Here is a 25,872-nt window from a genome sequence, read left to right as displayed (position 1 = left end):
GTCCTGTAGTTTTATACATTATTGTACACTACAAAGCCAGAGCTCACAGACTGAGGTTTGCACTTAGAGTGATTAGGAAACAGGAACTCTACATTGATCAGAGGATACCTGAGCTGGATTTGTGCCCTGTTAAGCCTCTCACACCCAGCAGCTTGTAAGGATCTCAGCTGGGGCCAGAGAGCTGTGTCATACTCCAAGAATCTTCCCAGTGTTTCTGCCACTATGGTAAAACACTGCACAGCACCTGTGAGAGTTAATGTCCACCTGGTCATAAACACAGTGGGGTTGAGGGCTTTCACTCCCAGAATCTGGACTTGGAAGTGCTGCTGGAAGCATCTCATCTTGTGAGTGCTGCCTGCTGTGCCCCAGCAGTGCTGTGGATGAGTTCTGGGCTGTTGAGGAAACATTACAACAGTAGGGATGAGCTTGTTCTGTGCCTTCAGGAGGATCAAATAGGGAGCATTTACAACCTCCCCCAAAGGGCAGTAATTTTGCTCAGCTACAGCATCAGCATGTAAAGCAGGGTGAAGGACAGCTGGAACACCACCATGCACAGTTCTGTAGTCTGCACATTCCAAGCCAGATGCAGAATGTTTCTGTACTTATTTCCCAGCCAAATACTACTGACTTATTAAACATAGCTGGTTTTTTCTTTCCCTGTTGTTTTAATTTTCTCCACTCCTGTGCCTGCCCCATCAGCTGAGATACTTGTGCACACTTCAGCTACAACGTTTAACTCTGTGTGTTCTGCAGGAGGGAACGTTGTTGCTGAGCGTCCAACACTGAAGTCCTACGACAAAGTGCACACACAGGTCCCTGCCTGGGACATCTCTGCTGTAGCTCTAGCAGGTAGAGCAGCTGGTTTAGAACTCTTGGTTTTGTCCTTACTTCTGACAAAATCAGGCAAGACAAATTCAAGTCAGTACAACATCAATGCTACCTTCTGCTGTGATTTCTTACACCTTCTTGCTACCCAGATGTTTTTCCACACCTGTTCTGTGCTTCCTTGCTCTGGCTCGTGGCCTGGAAAGATGGGTGTGTGTGTTGTACTTCAACTTATCAAAAACTACATCTGCATTAATTCCTATATATGTTAGTCAGGTTATGCAATTCTCCAAGATAAGGAGTCTGGTTTTAGACTCATTAACTGATGTTTGACATCATCACCTTAACAAAAGGAAGATCAGCACATTAGAAACTCTTACGAAAGAGAGTTAAGAGGTTCAAGCTGCCTAACAAGTAAGTTTCCTTTGTTAGTTAACAGCTTGAAAACCTTGCAGTCAATAATAATTTGAATTTCTGATAGAAACAGTCAACAGATGGAAGATCAAAGTTTATTTTCTTTTACTACCAGCATACAAAAAAAACATATTGCACATCAAACAACCAAAACAAAAATAAAAATACTCTACTAAGGACTAACATATGTAGTTTATACAGAATAAACTTTCTGGAAATTGATCTTTTCAGTAGTTCAGGTTATGTCTTAATGGACATGACTAATTCAGCTTAGTGTTAACTAAAGCTATGTTTGATTTTTAAATACTGTACAGTTTAATAAATAAACCAAACAAAGCCTCAATGTAGAACAGTCACTGCCAATGTCACCCAGTATCCCTGCAGATTATGAGAATTTAACAAATGTATTCCAGTGGTCTGCAGATTTTTCCTCTACATACAGCATTTAAAAAACATGTATTAAAACAGACCAGTTTCCAGACTAAACTAATGGAGAAATTACATTTCAGTGCAAAATATTTTAGACTGCATTTCTTTCTAGTATTCCTCAGGTGAAGAAGTGGTTGCATATTATTAAAAATGTAACAAAAGCAGCTAATGCTTTCATAAAGAGTATTATGTTAGGGATCCCCCTCACATCTTTGCCGTATTTTGAAAACAAAATAACATTTCCTATAGCCAGCAATTTTGTTTATTTAAATGTTACATATACTATCTCAAGGCACATCTGATGATATATTTATAACACAGTAGGTGTCAAAGTATGTTTAACATATGATTTCTCCAGGATCCCTCCCCTTTCTGTATTCCAAAATGGAGGAACTGAAAGTGCGGTGTCAAGACTGGCGATCCATATTCTATCTTTGGCAAGCTTATACAAGCACTATTTTAAATGTAATGTAAAAGAACTGTAAACTAGGAACTTCAGTTTATGAAACACCATTCAGCACTGCTTCTTCCTGATTATTTGCATCCTCCTGAACAGTGACTTTCTTTTCATCAGGGCTGTGCTGTAGTTTAGAAGGCTCATCCCCAGAGGTGGTGGCAGGACCATTCACTGCCTTTTCAGAAGGGCTGTTTTCATCAATCGCATCTTTTGCCTTGCAAAAACAAGAACAGGAGAATATTAAAAATTCCATAACAAGACAGAGTGTAATCTCAATTTCCCTCTGGATCACACAGCAGCTTTTCAAGAGGAAACACCCCTTGTCTGTCTGTGCCTGTATCCTGTCATTTAGAGCATCTGATCACTTACCTTGTCGTTTATGGGGTACTTCTTTATCAGCCACTTTAAGGAAATCATGCCAGCGTAACCCCCGGGAGTGCACACCCCCAGCACACCCAGATGCTTATTTATTTCTATTTGTCTAAGCCCATGAAGGAGTTCACTGAAAAACAGCTTTACAGCCTTTCTGAAGTCTATAGCAAGATGACATTTTGTTAATGGATCTTTCTTGCTTTGCTGAACTCAGAGACAACTTGTGGCAATATATTGCCTCTATAGAAGAAATTCTGCTTTATTCAGTTCTGATTATTTTTCAGGATAATGTAATGCCACTCTGATCCTTTAAGAAGAAAGGATCAAAAACATACAATCTCTGTACAATTAATTCCTTCTAAAATAGTTTGTACAAGTCACTAAAAATACCACATAGTATCCTCTGTCTGTAACATGTTTTAAGGGTTAAGACTTAACCATGGGCAATTTTCCCATTTTATTACATAACGCAACATTACTAAGTTTAGTATTTTAAAATGTGTACAGACTTAAATTTGATTCCTAAAATCTGCAACAACAGTCACTGTCAGTTCTGTTTACTCTGGGCCCTTTTTGCTTTTAATGATTTATTCTTAAACTCAAATGCACTTGTAGTCAAATGAGGCGAGCTAATTGAAGCCTTCCCTTCATTCCTTTACTGTTCTGCTGCAAGGGAGGAGGAAAAAAGGAAATGCACATTAAAAAAATCTTACCGTTTCTTTCTTGGTTTTGGCTACTGTCTCCTTTGGAGGGTTTCTCTGTCTACTTTGAGATTCAGCTCGTGATATATAATCAGCTACTGTTACTGTTCAAGGAAAAAAATCACAGTGATGCTCACATCAGCAGTCAATTCAGCATGAACCTTCATGTCTTTTCTGTACAAGTTACGCTCTAACTGGGAGACATCTCACAAAAGGCCTTCACACTTACAGGTTATCAACCGCACAGCAAGGATCAATTTGTTACTGTTGTTAAAAATAATTTTCACTAAAATCGGTGGTAACAATGATCTGAAAGTGGACTCTTAATAAAACAAATTTTGGTCCAATTGCAAATTTTATTGGAGAAGAGCTTTCTGTACTAGGTTTGAAGAGCTTTGGCTGCAGGCTCTTTGAACTATAGGCTGTGTGTGTCACTGGGGGTTTTATTAGCTTGAGTAGTGCAGAATTTCATACTAATGAAATGAAATGAAGTGAAATGAAGGCAGTGCCCAGAACTGGGGCAGGTCAGAGCCCAGTATCACTTAGGATGATGTAGCATCAAATCTTTGTTACGTCATGAAGTGACTGGCAAGGGAACTTGTCCTCCTTGAGGTACTGTGAGTGCCACCAGCACTGTGCCACCAGCACTGTGCCCTGCCTCTGCTGTGGCTGCTGTGGGGTGTGTGGACACAGCAGGGCTGCTGGAGCCAGCCCAGCTCAGGGGCAGCACGGCCGTGTCTGTGCCAGTACAGCGGCACTCACCGGGGCTGGCCAGGGCTTCTCTGACCTCTCCTTGCCACCTCAGCACATTTCTGTAGCCTGGTTTTGTGTGATCCTGCCCTCCTGTAACCACACCAAGACTCAGTTCTATCTTTAGAATACGGAGTACTGCAACTTTAAATATACACTTGTATCTCTGACAAGCAACAGCACATTAGGGTTGGCAAGCATTACCTATTGAACTGTACAGTCATTTATATTTAGTGTATCAGGTATTTAGGTGAGCTCTTTGTCTGGATTTAGCAATGACTGTGCATGAAATCCAAATCAGACTGGCAACTACAACAGATGAATTGCTCTGTTACAGTAATTGGATTTCTTACAACTGGGCCCTTCCAGAACTATGAAGGGCAAGGGAGTTTCTGTGCAAGTACTTTATCTTTAAAATGAGGTTCTGTACCCAACTCCTCTAATATTGGCAAACAGGAAGCACGTTTCATGCACACAGTGCATTCTTAGTATTCCTCTGTGTATAAGGAACCCTAATATACAGCCATGTAAATCAAATGATACAACTAAATGACTGAAGTACAGTGGTTGGCACTGGGGAGAAAGAAGGGGAGAGTTCCTTCTGTCTTAATTTCACTCACACTTAATAGGTATTGATGAAGACTTTAAATTATTACAGCATTTTAACAAAGATGCCAGAGAAATCTTGTTTGGGAAGTCTTGTTACGTTCTTAGAATACTTCAGATTTAAAAGAATTCACATGATTTTCTAAGAATTACTAACATTTCTTTATGCTGCTGACTGAAATTAGTTTCTTAGAAGCTGAAATTCTGACCCTTTACAAATCTGTATCACTGCTACAAAACTGGAATGTTGAGAAGAAACATGGGTGTTTGAGGTTTTTTAGGAGGGTGGGGTGTTTGATTTTTTCCTTCCCCCAGGTTTTAGTTAGCATAATAAAACAACTTTTTTCTTCTTAACCAAATGTTGTATGAGCACCATAGATACAAGGAAGACAAATATGGGTGAAATTTTGAACCTGTCAATCCAGAAGACCTTCTGTTACTACCCTGTGCCGTGTATGTACAAGCATTTTCTAAACAGGGCATTGTATTGATAATTAGCCAGTACACCTTTAACATTTCAAGTGTTAGTACACACAAAAGAAATGCAACAAGCCACAACAACAAAAAATTGGAAACATGCAATTTCACTTAAATTCCTCCTCCTTCCCACCCTCAATTTGCAGGTGACTTAAACTATTCCCAACAGCCAAGGACTGAGAGCAGCAGTGTGATGCAGGTGTGGGGCTGGCAAACCCCACGCGAGTTCCCTCACTGAGCTCTGCCAGGACCCACATCCTGCTGCTCCAACACTGCTGCTCAGCCAGTGCTGAAAAGGTTGTGTCCCAGTCAGTGCAAGCGCACAGATGCAGTGAGTGCAGACCATGAACCTTCATGTTTGTTGTGATCCTGGACCACAGAACTCAACAGCACTTTGGCCATTGACTTCAGTGAGAACTGGATCAGAAGCGTAACTCGTATGTCCAAGCAAAAAGTTAGACATCAATTAGTTTCATTAGACAGATTTTAGAAGTTTTCCTAGTAGAAGAAATATCTTTCATCTTTATCTAGTAGTCTTATTAGTTATTGAGTAACCTTTTGATATTATGCAGCTCTATGTAAAACAGCAGACACAACATTCTCTCATGCTTTTGACCTGAGATTACCCACAGCTCCACTCGAATTACCTGGCTGTCTATCTTCTGCCTGACCCCTGAAGCGACGCCTGCGGCTACGATTGCGTCGCTGGGGTTTTTTGTCACTATCATCTGCAATTGCAAAGTTTATAATGAACTATTTCTGATCATAAAATAAATAAATTCTTCAGCAGTTTCAGCATGGGGCATTTAAAATTGCTTCTGTTAAAGACAGAGACTAAAAGTAAGACAGAAAAGCTAAAAGAAAATTTTATACTGAAAGCATACACAGTAACACAAAAGCTAGATTTTACTTTTTGTTCTTGGTTCATTAAAACATTTAGGCACGTGCTTAATGACCTCAGATTTCATTTATTAAGTAACCATACGTCAAATTTTAGCAACATAACCCAGATTTTGTTTTTCTACATTAAGCAACAGAGTGTATTCTTGTCCCTGTGAGTATCGAGAGAATTTACTGAGGGAAAGTTCTTAAGTAGAAGCTCGGTAGAGACAAATTAACAGCTACTTAAGGAGCTTTCCCATACCGAGACTGAGGTTACCAAGGACAAAACAGAGTGTGTATCTGACAGTACTGTTTCTATCAAAGCAGCAGTACCAATGGGAAACAACAAGTCAAGTCTTTGGTGTCTCCATCAGACAGTTTTTACAAAAAAGGCACATGAAAAGGCTAGTGGAGCTCAGTAAACAGAAGATTCCATGGCACAGCCATGGAGGGAGTCTTTCTTTAATCAGACAGCAACCTTGAACAGAACAACGATTCGTCACTTACAAAAACAAACAAGGGCTTCACTACACTTACAGGGACAACACATTTTTTTCTTAGCTTGCTCTGGGACTACCATCCAACCATTTACATACCTAAACCATTCTCATTAACAGAAGCTGTATCAGACTCTGTCATTCCATCCATAAGAACAGCATCTTCATCAGTCCTTCGCCGGCGTGACCTCCTGCGGCGGTTGCTGCTGTGGTGGGACTCGCTGGCGTCGGTGTCCACGGTCTGGTCTGACTCCGTGTTATCCAGCAAGCTGTAAGGGTTGCTGTCCGGGTCTTTAAGCACTAAACAAACACAAAGTGTCCATCTAAGATACTGTAGTGATGTGTAACTTCATTTCCAGGCTGACTTACAGCCGTGTCCCAAAGTTTCAAACTACAAAGCAACCTTAAGCCAAGGTATAACACACAGACCTACAGTATTTCATCTCAGACTGGATCCTCCGACCCTTAACCTAACAGTAACAATCCTGGGGCACCACAACAGGCACTTGCACTGTTTCACCACAAACATTTCCAAGATGACACTTAAGAGACCTTTTACTCAAAACTGCTAAATACATAAAACACACCTTTCACTCTGTGGTTGTGTGGTACTTCTGACACTGTTACAGTGTTAATGTTAGCACAGATTCTGATAAAACCCAACTTCCAATCAGTGATTTCTTCTTTCATTCTGGATCTAAACGTAAGCTTAACTCAGAAGGCAGCCATAGGCAACATGCCAAAGATTTATCAACTTTGCTAATAACATTGTGTGTGAGCCATAGAGGAAGGAAATTAAGATCACTGTGAACAGAAAATAAACAAAATGCTAAAACACGCTGTATGACACAACTATCACACAACTGCACTGAAATCCCAGGGTATTAAGATCCAAATGTAAGAATGGAGTATTTTAAAAAAGTAAGAGGTTATACAGATAATTGCCAGGAAGACAATTTCAATTCAAAATCCATTTGGAACACAGTACCAGAGCTAATGGATGACTTTCCACCACGAGGTCCCCCACGCCCACGACCTCCAGACACGCTACGTCCTCGTCCCCCGGGACGTCGTCTGTTGTCTCGTTGGTGCCTGCTCTCCCTGTCATCTTCTCCTGCCAAGGACCAGTCACTAAGTTCATCTTTTCTCTCAGATTCTGTTTCAGAGGGATTAGAGAGCTCAGAGTTTGTACCTTGGATGAGAAGGAAAAGAAAATTGGAAATTAGTATCAATTTGGGGATTATATTCTGGTTTCATATCCTCACCGAAGTATTCCAGCCAGCATTGCTGGTTATGGATGTATGTTATTTAAAAAAAAAAAAGCATTAAATATATATATAAATATTAATACACATACAAGTATATAATCATAGATGTATTTTAATATTTATATATACACCCATATATAAGAATATATACATACATAAAATATAGAGCAGAAGTTACCTAAATAAGATTCTCAATCTAAGTTTGTTTGTACTAACATGTGAAATAAAGGCTGAAAGATTACCAAATCTGTAATTTCTGTACACAGATAAACCAAGGATTAAGCAGTGTTTCCTCTCTTTGTCTACACACTGCAGGCATTTGGTGCAGTTTCTAGGCAACTTCTGTAAAATTCCCAAGGACAACTTTGCCACCTTATAGCCGATGGCTGTTGCTAAGCAACCCCTTCTGGATGCTGTAATGCTGCTTGAACAATTTCACTGTTTATATTAAACAGCATCTGTAATACCCGGCCATCTCTGAGTACCCAAACCCATACAGCTTTTTATTACCTGAAAAACCAACACCTATTATTCATTTTAGGTATCCAGGAACTCCCCCTACTAAACCAGTCTGAAGTTTTAGACACATATGGCTCCATTTTGGGAGGAAAAAAAAAAAAAAAGTTTTCCAAATCAGAGTGTGGATATATATAAGCAAAGTGAACAAGTTTTCTTACAGTTAGTCAGTTCATTGGGAAATACTAAGAAGTGAAGTTATAAACATCATCATCAGAATCAACACAACTAACACATGGCATGATCCAGGAAGCTATAGCCAGGGACAGACTGTAAAGCCCATAAAGGGTCTGATTTTTTAACAGAAATGAGCTACAGGTAGATATCCAGAGTAATTTACTGTACTGAAAAAAAACCATTGTCCTTCTTTGTGAAGCATGTTTATATTGAAATGCAGTGTCTCCATTTGGACGAGCTGGGGATGTGCACACCTGTTAGGAAATGAACCGTGCTTTTTAATTGAGAAATGCATCACAGTACCTCACTACACCTTAAAACAAATCCAATTAGTTCCTGACCAAATTAAAAAACTCATGGGACTTTGTGCTGTCTCCATGTTAAATCATTTTGGCTTACTTTTCAGAAATACGCTGCTAAGATGGCCATGATCACAGACAAGCAATTTTTCTCCTTCTCAAACAAAATAGATAATGCTAATTTCAGATTTTTTTTTTTTGTGTCTCCTGAAAAGCATCTCTATTTCCCTTCCCAGCTTTTATGATGTTATCTAACAACACTGAAGGACAAGATGTTCCCAAGTTTGGTTTGTTAATTTTTTCAGTTTTAAACTTAACTTCAAGACTGCAAATCTAACGGGGTGTTTTGAGCTATGTACAAAATCAAATGGCAATTCTGAATTTCCAACCCTATCTTCACTCAAGTACGATGAACACAAAGAAATCCAGAGACAGTTTTGGGTTCAAAGGTATCCCGAGGCCTCGCTCAAGGGCGCTCACCATAACCAGACGTGTAATTGGGGCCCCTGCGGCCTCTGCCCCGCCCGCTGTAGGACCTGGAGCCTTGCACTGAGGAGAGGGTGCTCTCATCAGTGGTGTAACCCTTCTCCTTCTCAGGAACTCGAGTAGAGGAAGGCCTGAAGCCCATCCCAATCTGGCGCAGCTGTTCATCGATTTGGAGCCTTTCCAGTCTTAGTTGTTCTACCTCCTACATAAAATGAAACAAAAAACATTGAAAAAACTGCTGACAAACGTCCCTCAAAAAACACCATCACCCACCCACTCATCTTGAAAATAATCATTCCTGTAGGAGAGTTACCACCACCTGGAAGGTGACTACAAATAACAAAATTCAAGATGAGCTATCTCTGAGTTTTGGAAGAGATCTAAAAACTTTCTTGTTCACCATTACACAGATGACTTTTCTCTAAGGCTACTTAATTACAATTCATCGAATTTTTTCCAGTAAAATTTAGGGGAAAAAAAAAAGCAAACTGACAAGGGAACACAATTCAAACTCATTATCTTCGTTAACATCACAATGCAAAACCAACCTAAACAGGTAATTGTTCTAATACTACACTGTGTTGTGTTACTATTAGAAATTCCATCCTACCCCAACGGAGCATTAACCTGGGAACAGCAGAACATGAACACAGAGAAAAAATTGTGTTAGTTCCCAAATGCCCCTTAAACCACTGTTCTTTGCAGTCTGATTCTTTCTACCCCAACAGCACTAAGTAACCATGACAAGGTATTTACAGGCTCACGATACCCATGGGCAAGGAGTGGGCTCAAGGCACAAAGGTTTAAATTGTGATATACTGAGGAACAGTTTAACAACTGCAAATCCCACCAAAGCATTTGCTCAGAAATTCCCTTACTTCAACCCAAGTTTCCTCTACAGGTTGTCCCTCTCTAAATACACTCACCTTTAGATATGCGATGTGATATTCCAACAGAACTTGGACATTCCCAATGCTTTCTTTAGTACCAACAAATACAAACGGTACCATTCCCTACAGAAACAAAGCATCAAAGCTTTTTATCAGGAAGAACATTATCATCAAAACAATGCTTTCTTTTCAAATTATATATGAAGAGATCTGTTTTAAATTACAAAAGTGAGCTGAACAAAGGCAGTAACTAAGCCTTGGACTGCAAAGACATTAGAAATAGCTCAGGCTGGTGTGACAGTGGGGGCTTCAGACTGTCCAGCTTTCCCAACAATCTATTCTGGAGATGCAGTAACCTGACATCCCATGTTCACATCCCCCCATGCAACACATACTCTGTGTGTTTATCACAGCAGGTGTGTAGAAGTATCCACAGTTTACCAGGAAGTGCCCAGTGGTTCATTAAACCAACTTTACAAGACTCAGCACCTTTACAAGATTTTAGTGTTTGTTCTTATCTATTTAAAATATGTGGATACTTTTAACACTATAAATCCCAAATTAATTACGTAGCCAAAGTACGTATAGGAGAAAGAGTAAAAAAAAAAAAAACCCTCTTACATCAGCAGCAAAAAACCTTCCTTTAATTACCTCATATAAAATCTACTGCAAGATGCCCACTTAAAACTAATGCTCTCTATATCCACAGATTGTGAAATAAAACTGGGTTTGAGAGTAAAAACCCAGTCACAGCAGGAAAGAATAAAGTACTTACATCTTCACGGGGCAGCTTATTTTCATTGTCTCCTTCAATTCTCACCCTGACGACTCCAGACTTGTCTACAATCTCCTGAATCACTTTTCCATTTTTTCCAATAACTTTTCCTTCAGAGGGCAAGAATGGTTAATTTTGCACCAGTGTGCATAGTATTTTAACATGTTTATTGATATTTTATATATAAACCCCCCAGATGATGTCAGAGAAAACTTCCAAAATTAAATTCTCTCTCTATATGCAGAATGACAAGCAGTGACGAAGATCACCACTGCACACAAGCTTCTAACAGAACCAAACCAAGAGTAAAAAGGCACAAGAGTTTTGCAAATTCTTATTTTAAATTTATGTGTCAAAATTATTTGGACCCCCTGACTCCACATGTGCCTTCATTCAATCTTTCCTGACATTTTAATAGGCTTATACATTTTTTGAAGCCTCTTAAAAAATTTGGCTTTACAACAGATTTGTGTACGACCAGTGATTTTCACATTACCTTTAAAATACCTATTTTGAGATCATGCATGGGATCTAAACCAAAAGTTCCTTCAGAACTTGTATGTTTAAATCTCAAAAAAAGAAAAAGAGGTGACTCCTTGGGTCCCTTACTACAAGAGTTTAGCTCTCAGGCTAAAGTTCTGTGAAAACGTTTCTTCATCCCAGCTAAATATATGGCACTTAAAAACATTTATGTTTAAATTAGGAGCAAAGGAAGGCAGAACAACTTTTAAAAAGGGTAAAAGCCAGAACTGTGTAACAGAATACTCCATAAGGAATGTTCTTTTCAGCAAGTATCAACATGACACAAAGTAACACGCAAAATATATTAAAAATTTGTTTTCCTTCCTCAAAAGCTCTAACAGCTCAGCAGGTTTGGGTTTTTATCTTTCTGTACTGGAGTCACTGATGAGCACTGAACTTCCTTTAAGCTGGATGTCTCCATTAAGTGTAGCTAAATATCTGTCTGCTTACCTGGGTGCTCACAGGTGATGTAGGCAGGACATTTGCCTTCATCAGAAACTGGCATTGTCATTGTTTAACAGCAGCATTTTCAGTTAAACACACTGCTGTGACTTGTGCCCTGATTCTTATGTGGGATATATTTGCACTAATGCATGCTCTCCAAAAGCTCTCCAAAACTCAATTTGTAGAACATAAGGTTTAGCAAAATTCCCTGGAATAATTAGATTTACTGAATAAGACTGCAGAAAAAAAACTGTTCACATATAAACTAGTGATTAACTTGTTGCATGTTAAAATGAGCTTTCACATTACATACGTGAGAAAACCAGTAAGTTGCATCAGATACACAATTTGCCCAAGTTCTATTGAAAAAAAAAAAATAACCCAAATGAACAAATGAAACTTCCCTGTACCTTAATCTGGTCAAGTTCTAACACCATGGAAGCCTAAGTTTTAGGAGTTTGCACATTAATTATTTAAATTATGTTATTTACAATATGCAGGCTCCAAGCACCAAACCACAGGAGGTTAAAGCTCAGGTTTTAATTTCCCCTCTGTATAATCCAAGCTGTTCAATCAGGTACAACACCTGCAACTTACTGCCTCCATGCCCACACTGCCCACAGGCTGGGCATGGGGAGCAGGGAGCTGCCAGACTTGAGTAAAAAGCAGGATAAAGGAAGTAGAATGAGGGAAGAGGAAAAATGTCCCCTGGGAAGGCCAGAGTAGGAGAAGACGTTTGTGTCTAAGTGGAACAAAATTAACCTCACAATACAGAGTGGCTTTCAATACAGAACCTAGCAGACTATGCTACACCTTCATAAACATGGAAACCTGCAACATGGAAAAATGCCTATTTTGAGACTGAGGCTGAGACCTATGAGCACTGTTGATTTATACAGGAGCTCACCAGCATCCAACCACCACCTCTGACAAACCTCAACCCAGGAGGGAGCAGTAACAGGAGAACTGTCTTGTGTCATTCTTGCAACTCAGCTGGAGTACTTCCAGATTAAACTTTGGAACTTAGTTTCTGCACTTTTAAGCAGTCAATTTAGTAAGGTGTATTTTTTCACCACAATCTGAACTTCAAATATTACCATTAAATTAGGTGGTAGAAGTCTGTAATCGAGTCAATTTAAGTGTTAAAATCCTGACAAAGTATTATGCAGCAACAATATAGCCAATTTCATAATAATTCTCTGATACATGTAGTTTTAAAAGATTAATCACTTTCTACTTAAATGGAGAAATCAAATGTTGTACTGGCATCTATATCCTCTTTGCAAAGTTATGTTGATTAGGCTCCATTTCCCCAACTTTTCATGTTTTAGCAGTATTACATACCAACAAGATTTCTGGGAACTTGAATAAAATCCTCCACAAATTCCAAGTAACTTCTGGCCTTTTTTACTGCCTCAGCAGTCTGGAAATGAATTTAAAAAAATTGAATTTATTTGTGAATATAGCATGTTAAAAACAAAACCTTGTAGCAACAGCTGCAAGTCTTCCAAACAATCTTATTTTCAGAAAGAGAAGAATAGAGACAAGATTAATCTAGTTTTAAACTAAATCATAAAGGAATAATTGAGTGAAATGCCCAGAGACAAAATTCAGTAGTAAAGCAAAGCATCAGTAATGAATAAACTATATTTTTATGTTATTTCAAGACATTTTGAGACATCAGAATGGATGCCCCATCCCCGGAAGTGTTCGAAGGCCAGGTTGGATGGGGCTTTGAGCAAACACTGCAACTGATATTACAGCCAGGGCACTCTCTTTCCAGAATGCTGGTTTCTGGCCACAGTTCATCTACAATGCTCTCCAAAACAGGACAGTGGCTCTGGTTACGGGGGAGAACTCCTGTGAATGCTCTCTTACAGCTTTATTATTAAATGACGGAAATCAACTGAGTTAACTGGGATGCCGAAACAAGAAACAAGGCTACAAATTAGCAACAGCATTAAGTATAGAATTAAAGGAGGAGTATCAGCATCTAGTCAGTAAAAACAGCTTAAGAGCACAATTTCCATTTTACACTAATGCCTCAACCCTTTCATCTGTCATTTTTAGGCAACACATGAAGTAAGAGTACCACCAGCTCCTGCACCTTTTAATCAAATCAGGCAAATCCTACAAGAAGAAGAAAATGTATAAACCTCTACTTCTGGCAGAGGTCAAAATGATAGCAAAAGAAACATGGACAAATTGGATTTCAAGATAATGAAAGCAGTGATCAAGCACAAGAAACAGATGAACAGGAAGCCACTGTGAGGAGCAGAGGTTATGCTGCATTCTCAGGGCAACTGCTCAAATGATACAAACTTAACAGAGGTTAGCAATTTTTCATCCTCAATGAATTCTACAAATGGACACAATTAAGCAAAGAGTTCCTGCCTCAGGTATGTTTAGCAGTTCTTTCCCAAATAAAGGTGAAGGAACAGTGAATGCATTTACCGAAGCAGTCAGGACAAGAAAATACACAACTGCCAGAGCTGCAGCTCTCCAGTGCACCCTTAAGCCTCTCTACACTTGTCATGAGTACTCAGGATTTTTACGTGAGTACAACCTGGGTAACTCCTTCACACCCCAACATGAGTGAGCGCATAAAGCTGACTCAGACAAGGTATTTTCAATTCCTTGTAGTGAAACACGGATTAAAGACCTCAAAGGATTCCAGTCACTACCAAGTACCTTTATTAACTCTGAATTACAGCCTACACGTCCACTGATGCTCTTGTTACTTCACACAGTAGCCCAAACAACCAAGACACCTCCATGCTACTGATGATTCTTTAATAGAAAAATTAGTGTTTTCCTGAACTCAGCATTGCACCTACCAGTGTTATGAACTGCACAAGAATTGACTGCAGTTCCACTATGACAGTAATGAAGGCCTAAGAGGAACTCTTCTATTTCTGACACAGCTCTCCCTCTCTGGGAAGCACAATGTTTCCATAAGCAGTCTCAAGTTCACAGGCCTGTGATCTGTACAGGCATCACAATGAGAAGTTCAAGCAACCAGAGAAGGGTCTTGAAACCAAAATGGTCTTGACCAGACAGGGATAAAAGCATAAGCAGCATGCCATAAAGTTTAAATTCCTTCTATCCACAGAGATTTCCAGTATTTTTTAAAATTTATCTTCATGTGTCTTCCCTCAAAGAGTCTAGCCCTGAGCAACAGTGAACCTTTATTTGTATGCAAAACATCAGCTATGGGAAACCCTCACACTGCAACTGCTATGTCAACAACACTGGTTCACTACTCCCACACATCTCAGCCTGAAATTGTCTGCCTGTGCACTCAGGCATTAGGGCCTGGCTGGTTGCCCACTGCAGCTGAAAAGAGGCAAAAAGAATAGGCAAGTGTAGCCAGATGCTGAAACCCTTATCATGTGGAATAGTTAAGCTGCCTGGCATTTTTAGAAGCACTTATCACTTCTAGGAAGGACAAGGCCGGATGTGTCTAAAGGCATTTTTATTTAGGGGGCATCTGGTATTTGTAATCATTGCTGTGCACCTCTGTAAGAGGCTGGTGACAGTCGTAACCTTTCCACGAGTTCCAGCATCACACCATTCACACGAAAGAGATCAAAACTGGAATACACTGGACATTCCACTGCATTTCAACTTGTCTGATTCTTCCTCAGGAACTGAGATGCAATTTACTGGCAGTAGGAGATCAAAGAAGGATCTGTTGTCACCCTGATACCCTAGAAGCATTTCCAAAAAAAAAGGACACAGAATTTCAGGAATACTGTAAAGTACAGAAGTTTGACCTCCTCTCCACAGGATCGACTTCATCTGAACATTTGATCACAACCAGGTTCTACTCCTGACACTGATGGAACAGAATTCAAGACCTCAGATCCCTGAAACAGGACACAACCACAGATTTCCAGAAGTTTTAACATCAGATACTCAGTGGCACCTGTAGAGTTGGTAACATGGGATAAAAACCCTCAAAATATGTTCTGACAGGGCCCTAGTGAGACTGCATTTCTGTCACTAGCCTTCTGCTTCTTCAATGGATCCTTGTTTTGCCCAAGGACCAGCTACATTTCAAGGTAGTTGTGAGATTCAGAAGAGTCACACAAATGGAATTAACTTGGAGCAAATCATTATTTTGCCAAAGCCAGCATTAAATTGCCAAAATATTAGTATTAGAAGCAATAGATACAGGCTTTAACACACCTGGCTAGGTCAAAGGAGCAGACACCACACAGCAAAACACACATGAAAAAGAGGAGGGAAGAGGAGAACCAGTAAGGTTCCGCGGGAGAGAAGAAACCCAAACAAACCCATGATCAAGTCAAATAGCAGGAAATGATACTTCTCTCAGGTTGACCCAGGATATACACAGTGCAGTTACAGCATTTGTGCATCAGCAAAACGGAATCATTAGGACAGAACACACCTCATGGAAGTCACCACTGCAACAAAGGCTTGTATTTCAAATATATGCAGTAGAAGCTGCCACAACGTCAACACGCACAAAAACACTCACACAAAAACTCAGGTGCTTTGTGTTCTTAATTCTGGGTACAGCTCTCACCACTCTAAAAGCAGGTACAGAGAGAAATGCTCCAAGGATTCATACAAAGTTCCCCCCTTACCTCTCCATAGATTCTGAAAGTACCGGTATCCTCTTCAAGTTCAATGGTTGTAACTCCTGGAACCTTTCTGGCTTGTTGTATATTACTGCCATGAGTTCCTATAGCAAGTCCCATTAAATCTTCTCTGACTACAAACTCCTCATGAAATGCTGCAGCAAGCTGCTTTGTGCACTGAAGGGAAAACAAAGGAAGACTCATCCACATGCACTCACTGTAATGCACTGCTCTGAGCTCAGTTTCAAGCAACAAGAGCCACAAGCTGCGCCTTTACCTCCAAGTGTTTTGTAGCTTCCTCATTTCTTGACATCAGCATGAGTTTGGTGCGAATGCTGCGCAGGTGCATGTCACTGAGGATGTTCACTCTCTTCACTGTTGCTTCACTGGCAGACTACAGGAGAGAGGGAACCTAAGTTTTGGCTTTGTAAGCAAATACACATTTAAAGGGTAAATCAGGAACCTACTGAAACTAAGTCATAAACATGATCTCAATTTCTAGGGATTACATGAACCTTGTTCTTCCTCAAAACAAAGCACAAGAAATTCAGCAGCACCAACTACTTGTTCTCACTCACAACACATTTTATATTAAAGACTTCGCTGCCAAATTACACAATAACCCTTTCCCCTTCATGTTGCCCCAATAAATCTTTCTACCATATACATGCTTGTCAACACATGAGTAAGAGAGTTAAGGAAATAATCAAGGACAACACAATCCTGCAGAGTGAGGTTCAAGTGGACAATATTAAGTAAATGGAGTTATGAAGAAAAACTAAAGCTGAGACAAGCCTATGCAGTAAGAACAGCACCGCAGAAGCATCTAAAGTGAATAATTCCTTAATGCCTACACTGAACTGGTGCAGCTCTCCACGTGGAAACCCAGCTGTGGGTCAAACTGCACAGCGTAACACAGCACAAAGGGAAAGACATTGCTCCAGAGTGGAGCAACATGATTTACCTCTGAGCCACCTGCTAAAATCAGTGAAATAGAACTCAGCTGAGAATGCCAAAAGTCATACAAACAGTGAGACCCAAAGCTGCTCCTAAATTTAGGTTGTATGCAAAGATTAAACAGATCTGCTTATATTAAATCTCTCACAATTTACATAGCTTGACAAGTTAAACCATTTTCCTTACACACACAGAGCTGGCTATATACTTCCTATAAAAAATATACTGGGAATTCATGCAACATTTACATAGAAGCAACTACTTACCAGTATTATTAGTTGAGCAGTTTCAACATGATAAAAAATTCGACATGCTCCCACAGCTTTCTTGAAATCTTTATGTGCATTTTCATTAGCACACCTAAGGAGACAAAATGACTGTTATTTCAATAAGCTGCATCAAAACTGAACATGCAATAGCATAACAGACCCAAGAACATTTCAGTAGTTTATGGCAAGGACTGTTCACAAAGAGGGAAGTTCCCATTCTCTCTAACATGGTTCCAGAGCTTGTTTCCCTGTGGATTCTACAGCACTATGGTTATCTGGCAAGTCTCAGTAACAGGCCCACTGTGAAGTGAATCTACTGTACAGGCATGAAGTTCCCACCTGAGAACTTGCCTTCTGTCCTTACCCTGAAAGCTCAGCAGGGGTCCCAGGCAGCAGTTTCTAAATGAGCTACTGCAGCCATAACCACCCTTAAAGTTCTTCATGGACCTGTAAATCAGCCTCTAAAATAGAAGCCAAGTGGGTTTTTCTCCCCTTCCAATAAGTAAAAGCCTTCTTGAAGTGTGCAGAGCTACTCACGCATCTCTCAGGTCTTCAGGAACATCCACTGTGCATTTGAAGAAGGTGTTCTTTTTGACAGTTTTGTTCTGATTCACAGGTCGGAGTCGTTCGTAAGTGACAATTTCATTGTAAGTGGCATCACAAGCAGCGTATTCAATAACATAAAACTGCGAAAGAGTTTTTTTAAAAAATGGTAACTTCAGCAAGGAACAACAAAGACATAGTAACATTACTGGCATCAGCAAGGAAGCACAAAATATGAATATATAAACAAAACCCTAAAACTAAGTTGATATAATGATACATTTCTACACAAAGGAGCCTGGACATATTTCGGCACCCTTGTGCTCCCCCACTGAAGCCAAAACACTGTTATCAGCACAGTCTCAGTCCCCCACAACAGCACAACAGCAATCAATCAATTGGATTGATTTTTCTGATGCCCATCTCTCTTTCAAATACTTTCATTAGTTTAGTTCAGTTCAAGTTCCAAAACCCAAAGTGTTTACTGGAGCTCTAATTCTAGAAAATATTGAACAAAGAATAATTCTTCACAGAAATATCACTCTGCACCACTTTAAAACAAACAAACAAACAAGGCAAATCCACTGATTCAATGGGCAAACTACCTGGGAATCATGTAATATCAAAATCAATATAAAAACTCAATCTTTTTGACACACACTGCCAAATTTAGGAAGGCAAGAGAACTAAGACTATTTAAATTACCAATAATCTACTCCTACACTTCCACCCAACACACACAAGTTTAAAGAAGCTTGTGTGCACAGTATCCCTGAAGCCTGGCTCTGTGTTAGGGATGCAACCTTCTCCTCCCCTCCCTTCCACCTGTATCCAATTTAGGGGTGCCACATTCACCTCTCCCACCCTCAAAATCAGTATCTGTTTGTCTCAACACAATTAAGTATCCAGAAAACACAAACCACTCTGGTCATGACACACTGTTTTCTAATTTCAAGTTTTAAGTTTAGTTTAAGTATCATCCTAATTATATAAAGCTGCTTTGAAATGTATCAATGTATCATTATTACCCCAACTAATAATAATGAACAATAAACACTAAACTACAACTAAATTTAAGAGATCTAACACTACGTGCTCTAAAAACTTAACTTCTATAGTTAAAGATAATTCTGGATATCAGAACAATCCCAAAGCAACAAATCATTAGACAAATGAGTTGTTTGTGAATTTCATATTAACTCTGAGGAAAAACTCTAAATATGGAATCATGTTAAAGACAGTACAAAGAAGCCAATACAAACTGTGAGGTTCTTCGCAGGGACAATTCCTTAAAATAACTGATTTGACAAGCTTACACTGGCCACTGAGGGTGAAAAACCATTTTTTCCTGTAAAAACTAGAAAATTAGGAATTGGATAAAACTGAAATTAAAATCAGAATTAAAAATTTTACTTCTATGACTTTTTCCAAAAATTAGTAGCACAGCAAGGTAATGGATAGCAAAATTTCAAATTTCTGTGACATTTAAGAAAAGCATATGAGCCACAAATGACAAACTACCATTTAAATCAGTCTGTCTCCTTTTATCTTCTTTTCTTAACAAGCTGCTTATTCACAAGGGTCAAAACACAGAATCTTCCTTTGGTAGGTGTTTACTACCACCTTGTCCTTACAGAGCTCAACAGAAGTTGGTATTTGTTGAGTTTTTACACAATATTAGAAACTGGATAATTATTTTTTCTCAGTACTGTTTCCTTTAGTTTTAGGAGTCTGATACAGCAGAAGCATCAAAACACAGGACTCCTCCCACAATGAGGTTCAAATCTTTTGCTGTCTTTTCACAAAGTAAAGCTTTAATGAGACCAGGTCAAACGCTGCCACAGCTCTATACACTCAAGTGTCTGAATCTGCAATTTACTTGGCAGCTGCAAACCATTTATTTATGTAAAATAAAAACTTGACATATGTGAAAGCAAAACAAGCAGTGCCCTTCTACTACACTCAGTAAGAACACATACACAAAAACCAACCCACAGCCACACAGAGCAATAGCTACAGCAGGCTTAATTTGCAGACTATAAGCACGTTTAAACTGCAGGTGCTTTACTTCATATTTAGCACCAAATTCAATCCACAAAGCAGGTTTGTTAGAAGTCCTGTCCTTGTGCATGCCTTCAGTCCTTCAAGCAATTAAACTGCTGATAATGGAAGTCACTTGCTCAGCTCTAAGGGCACAACCCTCTGCTGTGCAAGGCAGCAAAGGTCATTCCAAAGTGGTCTCAACTCAAAATTCTCTTTTCTCATGTTTTTTGTATTTGTAGTACTTTATTCAGAGTTTTTTCATGACAAAGAACTTCTATTGACTGTATTCAACATGAAAGCATGAAATCATTAAGTTTTAAAATAATTTACCTCTCCTTTCATCATTCGAACTTTTGCCAGCCACCAGCCACAAGGTTCTTGGTCATTTGCCCTAGAATAAACCTGAAAATGAAAGAATTTCTTAGAATAGTTGCCCAAAACTATGAAGTATCCTCAGGAAAGGAAACTCATTACTTTGATTTTAGGGACAAGTACAGAAAAAAACCCAGAAGTTAAACTAAATCACTAATGATACTACAATGAGCAGAGAGCAGAACATGCATATTTTGATTTCTAGATTTAGTACATCACTCCTATTAACACTCTCTCTGTAGAACATTGTAATTCACACAATTTCCTACGAGACTGTACCAGACATTTCATCTGGGTTAAAACTTGTTATCAGAGCAGCTTTATTTACATCTTCATATCAAAGATTTCCAACACTTTACATTCCAGGTCAAAAAAGAAAACTGCCTAGATTTTGTGTCAGAATTAAAACCTTCTCTGCTATTTTAAGTTTTAGATTTTGAAAAATTTCCACTGGTAGTTTTGTGGGAAAACTGAAATGTCACAGCTTCACTGAAATTCTAATAAACCCATGTGTAGACACATGCTCCATTTTAAACCTTCAGCTTGGTAATGCCCTTACAACCCTCACCACTGCCTTGAGTGGACAATCAGTTACAGACCAGGACAGGTCATGAGCATTCACTCACCTCCACCTCATCTCCTTCACCGATTTCCTTCTTGATATCAGGGGGTGGTGGTAACCTGACTTCATTGAAGGGCACCTGGCGCTCTGGTTGCCAACTGGAAGTTGAAAAAGCATTACACATTAATTCTCAAACTTTCCTATCGTTTTCTGCATTTTAGTTTTGGAATTCTGAGTTTCACTAAAATTCATTCTTTCCATATAATCAGGCCTGTTTCCTTATTGCTAGAAAGCAAACCTTATAACCAAAGGAACAAAATAATCATGTCAAGACAAAATTCTCTGGGAAGATATTTAATGACAAAATTTTGAAATTAACTGAAAAATTTAACTAATGGCTTTCACAAAACCCCAGTGAAAGATATTATATGATGTACTTAACGCTCCTACTGCTCAAGTCATAGAGCCCATATACAGATATGAGCTCAGCTTTGCAGTCCACTATGGGGTTCACCCATTTCTCCTCCTCATAGTTAACATTTCAATTGCTTACCACCAAAGTTTTATGTATTCCAGGAAAATCTGACTCCGACCTTTAACAAAACTTTCCACCTGCAAACTTGCTGATGTTCCCCAGTAACATATCTTTATATCTGCCTATCAATACCAATTACTTCTAGGCATACAAAATAAAGGTTGACTTTCTTGTACAGCAAGACTATTTATTTCACTTTAGTTGGCTCTACAGAAGTATTTTATTTGTAGAACTGTATGTTTTCAGCGCATTCTATGAAGACTACTGGAGCAATTAAATCCACTGTGCTCCCCTGAAATTCCTTTTCCTTCTACTCTGTGAATGTCACAGAATGCCATCAGCTGTTCCTCGCTCTTAGTCAGAAATCCAACTAAAGACTCTACACAGCTTGACATAAAATCAGGGGAAAAAAGACCCTTCACAAAACCCCTATTAATTTAGAGTATCTGAGGGACTTTTAACGGTATCTGTCAAAGTATTGCAATGTCCACCATTTCTGCCCATCTGATTCACATTAGACACCAACAGAATCAGAACCAACCAACTTGCAACAGTAAGGATTACTGCAAGTCATTTGCTTTGCTTACTTCTAACAACCTGCAGACAGAGCAGCCTAAATTAGTGGAACGAGTCTGAGCATAAGGAGCAAAGGGCACTTCTGCAACTTTCTAGGTAAGAAGATGGATACATTTACATGCTTGGTCTGAAAAGACAGCTTACACTCAAGTACCTCACTTAATAAAGATGTTACGTATCATATAGTTTTAATCTAGACATTACAATAAAATTTTTCTTTCAATTATAGTTTGAAAAAGAACAAAAATGCATGAAGATTATTACTGAGGTGCTGGAACACATTCAGAGAAGGGCTAGGATGCTGGTGAATGGTCTGGGGCATAGATCTGATGAGGAGCAGCTGAGGGAGCTGGGGGGGCTCAGCCTGGAGAAAAGGAAGCTCAGAGGGACCTGAAAAGAAATGGTGTCAAGTTGTGCCAGGGAGATTTAGGCTGATACTAGGAGAAATCTCTTCACTACAAAGGTGGTCAGACACTGGAATGGGCTACCCAAGGAGGTGGTGGAATCTCCATTCCCAGAGGTGTTCAAAGGCACACAGATGTGGCCACTTGGCCACATGGTTTAGTGGTGAACGTTGTGGTGCAGGACTAATAGCTGGATTTCATCTCAGAGGATCAAGCATAAGCCCTTCCATCCTTAAGGATTCTCTGACACGGATAGCTTTTGTTGAGGCTGGAAGGTATTTTGGCTACAAAATGTTAATCAAATCACATTCTATTTCTGAGAAATGGTGAAGGAGGCTGGCAAAAAAATTCAGTTGCAATTAAACTGCCCTCGTTGCAAATATAACGGTTACTAATCTCATGGTTTGGGTTTTTCCTTCCTCTCCCTGCCAGTGAAGGAAGTGCACAGTGGAAAAGGGCACAGAAGGCTCAGATCCCAGAGTATGAGTCCAAGTTTTGGTAGCAAAACTTTTTAAGTCCAGAATTGGAGCATCTCACTGGTGAGATGCAAAACAAGATGTTTTAAGAAATTACTTGTGATGGGCTGCAAACTACCTACTAAGACAATCTGACAGAACTAATGCTTGAACTACAGGGTACCAATCACAATAAAGGGAGGTTCTTGCTTCTTACAACACAGAAGCCTCTCCTTCAATACAGCTGCTTCAAACTCCAATGAGCCTCTATGAAACTGCACCTCAAGATCCAATTTTCTATCTAACAGTAATAAAAGTTTCCAGTTCCTGAAGCTTCCGCATTCATTCCTTTGCCTCCTTAACCCCAGAAAATGTCTCTTAAAAGAATTAAGGCTACCTGCTCAGAGACTGCGTGTTGCTATGGCCACAAAATCATCATTAGCAGTCTGTGCTGGTACACTTAACTTTGGGAACCTTACAACAGCTGTAGATTAAGACTGGCTAACAGCAGAATGTGCAAAGTGACAGTTTAGACTGCCTATTGTGGGGTAGACAAGTGTATTTGCTAGTGATAATCACTATCACAACACTGATGCTCTCAGCGCAGGTCACTCTTGCCAACTTCGGTTCCACTAAAGCCCTGACGAATTTAACTCCATAAAAAGCATAAGAATTGATCAGATTTACGTCACAGAATAAATGGCTGTGTACACCCATCCTGATCAGATCTATTTTTAGTCAACAGAACACTCCACATATGCTGCAGCCCATCCTTTTTGAAACATGGCTGCTGCTGCCAGACTTTCTGTAAAACACATGGATGATATGGATACTAAATACTAGAAATGCGTTTGCCAACAATTCCACTCCTGCTGCAAACCCCTGGCACTTCCTTTAGCTTACGTGGTTTCTGATATGAAAGTATATACTTTGAATGCAAAGAGAAGTAATTACTTTTCTTTATAAAGTAATATGGATGTTGAAGATGAAACTGAAGATTTGTCACATCTTCTCAGACCATGGATAAGATGAAGGGTTTAATTTTTTTTCTGTTTGTTGGGTTTTGGGGTGAGGGTATGAAAACCTAGGAGACAGATACAGCTTCCATAACCACCTCAGTGTTAGTATAAATCATGGTTGCCACCTCATCTTCTAACTGTTTTCATAAAATAAGGACTAGAAAACACAGGCTAGAAAGAAACAAACGCTGGGTTTTGCAGAGTAAACCCCAGGATTACTTATGTCCCCCCCCCAAAGGATTTATTTTTACACACATGTATATATGTACACACACATACACACCTGGGATTATAAACGCTGTTTATAAGGACACACTTGCACACTCCCTAGTATTACCTTTATTACCCAGCAATCTTTCTTGAAGAAAGGCTCAAAACTGATCTACAGGCTAGAGGTGGCAAAGGTTACTAACAATTTTCACATCAAAAGCAGACACATTTTATAGGATCTCCACCTAGTAACTGGAAGGGAAACAGGAACGAGTGCGTAGCTCACAGAGTATTTGGAATTAGCACTGGAATCTCCCAGGTAATCCACAGAGCTATCAGTCAGAATGCTGAACAACAGGTACTCATTTGTACTTTACTATCCCATGGATTATCCTTGGCTTGCCACAACGAGTTCCTAGCAGCACTGCTGTGTTTATATATTAAATGAAATGGGCCTCATGGATAACTCTTCTTCAAGATTTGCTAACAGATCTGCACTCTTTTCCACTCAACAGGTCTTTTGACTGGATATACATGTATATTTATCTTCCTAATAGTTAAAAGAAAAAAATCACCATCAGGATATTTTTACTTTTCTCTGGTTGAGAATAGTGAACAGCATTCCAGAGAGTAGACAAAGAATGGCTGATTTAAGTACTTTGGTATTTTCCACCTTTTTCTGCTTTTGTGTAAGAGTATCAAGCCTGTGCCACTGATTCCTATGTTAATTAAATTTGGCTGTCACATCTATGGGCATCACTAAAGATATCAAAGAATGTACAGACTGATGTACAGGACTGTGTAACTGATGAGCTGAATCCTATACAGATTCAAGAAGGCAGTTCATGGAAGCTGAACAGAATAGTGAGCCTGTACTTCTAGAACTGTATCTAATGAAATCTGCTTCCTCTTAAAGGCAAAACAATTAAACAAAAAACATCAGCAGAAGCACAAAACTGAAATAACCTAATATTCAAATGATTATTTTAAAAAATAAAATACTTACTTGTTTTCAAATACAACTGTGAGGGAGTCCTCATGAACATCTTTGATAAATCCCTAAAATAAAAACATTTTTGTTACAAGAATGCATGTGAAATTAAAAAGGCACCAATTTCAATACAGCCTGAAACTGAGCCAAAACCACCACTAACACTGAGGTTCCAATTTAGGAAAGCTCCAAGACACACTCCCACTCTTTGCACGAGGTTGATGATATTCTTAGCTGCCTATTCCAAGACGTGCAGAGCACAGGGATTGCTCCCAATGACTGCTCAAATCTGACCAGCACATTTACAACTGAACTCCCTATCCAGAGTTTCTTACTTTACCCACAGCTGTGCACAGGTGTTTTACAGGAACAAAATGAGAGAGGTCCAGGCAAGAGCAGTTATTCAAATGGCTGTGCACAGCACTATTTGCTTCATTGGTGTTCTTCCCAACACAAACTGAATCCTAAACAACTGTCCCTCTGAGCAGTACAGCGGCCAGTTTGAATCACACTTGGCAGGAGAGGCTGCCACACAGCTAGTT

At 39.4% G+C, this 25,872-nt stretch overlaps 1 protein-coding gene across 2 annotated transcripts; it reads right to left on the bottom strand.

Annotated features, from left to right (window-relative positions):
• Positions 1 to 1,320: 1,320 nt before the first annotated feature.
• Positions 1,321 to 25,453, bottom strand: FXR1 (FMR1 autosomal homolog 1). Of its 2 annotated transcripts, XM_008644496.2 has the most exons (16): positions 25,346 to 25,453; positions 21,205 to 21,298; positions 20,537 to 20,608; positions 18,158 to 18,306; positions 17,618 to 17,711; positions 16,672 to 16,788; positions 16,401 to 16,571; positions 13,132 to 13,210; positions 10,822 to 10,931; positions 10,083 to 10,169; positions 9,151 to 9,358; positions 7,399 to 7,602; positions 6,510 to 6,710; positions 5,679 to 5,759; positions 3,211 to 3,302; positions 1,321 to 2,339 (listed from the first exon to the last, which is right to left on the bottom strand). In XM_008644496.2, exons 3-16 carry the CDS (start codon positions 20,549 to 20,551, stop codon positions 2,169 to 2,171), a joined length of 1,779 nt encoding a protein of 592 aa, XP_008642718.1. In that variant the 5' UTR covers positions 20,552 to 20,608; positions 21,205 to 21,298; positions 25,346 to 25,453; the 3' UTR covers positions 1,321 to 2,168. The 2 variants fall into 2 exon arrangements, with proteins under 2 accessions (XP_008642718.1, XP_008642719.1); XM_008644497.2 differs by lacking the exon at positions 5,679 to 5,759.
• Positions 25,454 to 25,872: the final 419 nt, after the last annotated feature.

Source organism: Corvus brachyrhynchos, unplaced genomic scaffold, assembly GCF_000691975.1.
Source record: "Corvus brachyrhynchos isolate BGI_N302 unplaced genomic scaffold, ASM69197v1 scaffold162, whole genome shotgun sequence".
Taxonomy (NCBI): Eukaryota; Metazoa; Chordata; class Aves; order Passeriformes; family Corvidae; genus Corvus; species Corvus brachyrhynchos.
Note: the sequence above shows the minus strand (reverse complement) of the source record. Positions and strands in the feature narration are given on the sequence as shown.

What these genes read in the sequence shown, in the direction of transcription:
- FXR1 (XM_008644496.2), bottom strand. An exon ending in CCTGAAGACCTGAGAGATGC is followed by an intron (nt 17,712 to 18,157) that starts GTGAGTAGCTCT and finishes TTGTCTCCTTAG; the next exon opens with GTGTGCTAATGAAAATGCAC. An exon ending in ATAAGCTGCCCCGTGAAGAT is followed by an intron (nt 10,170 to 10,821) that starts GTAAGTACTTTA and finishes TTGTTTCTGTAG; the next exon opens with GGAATGGTACCGTTTGTATT.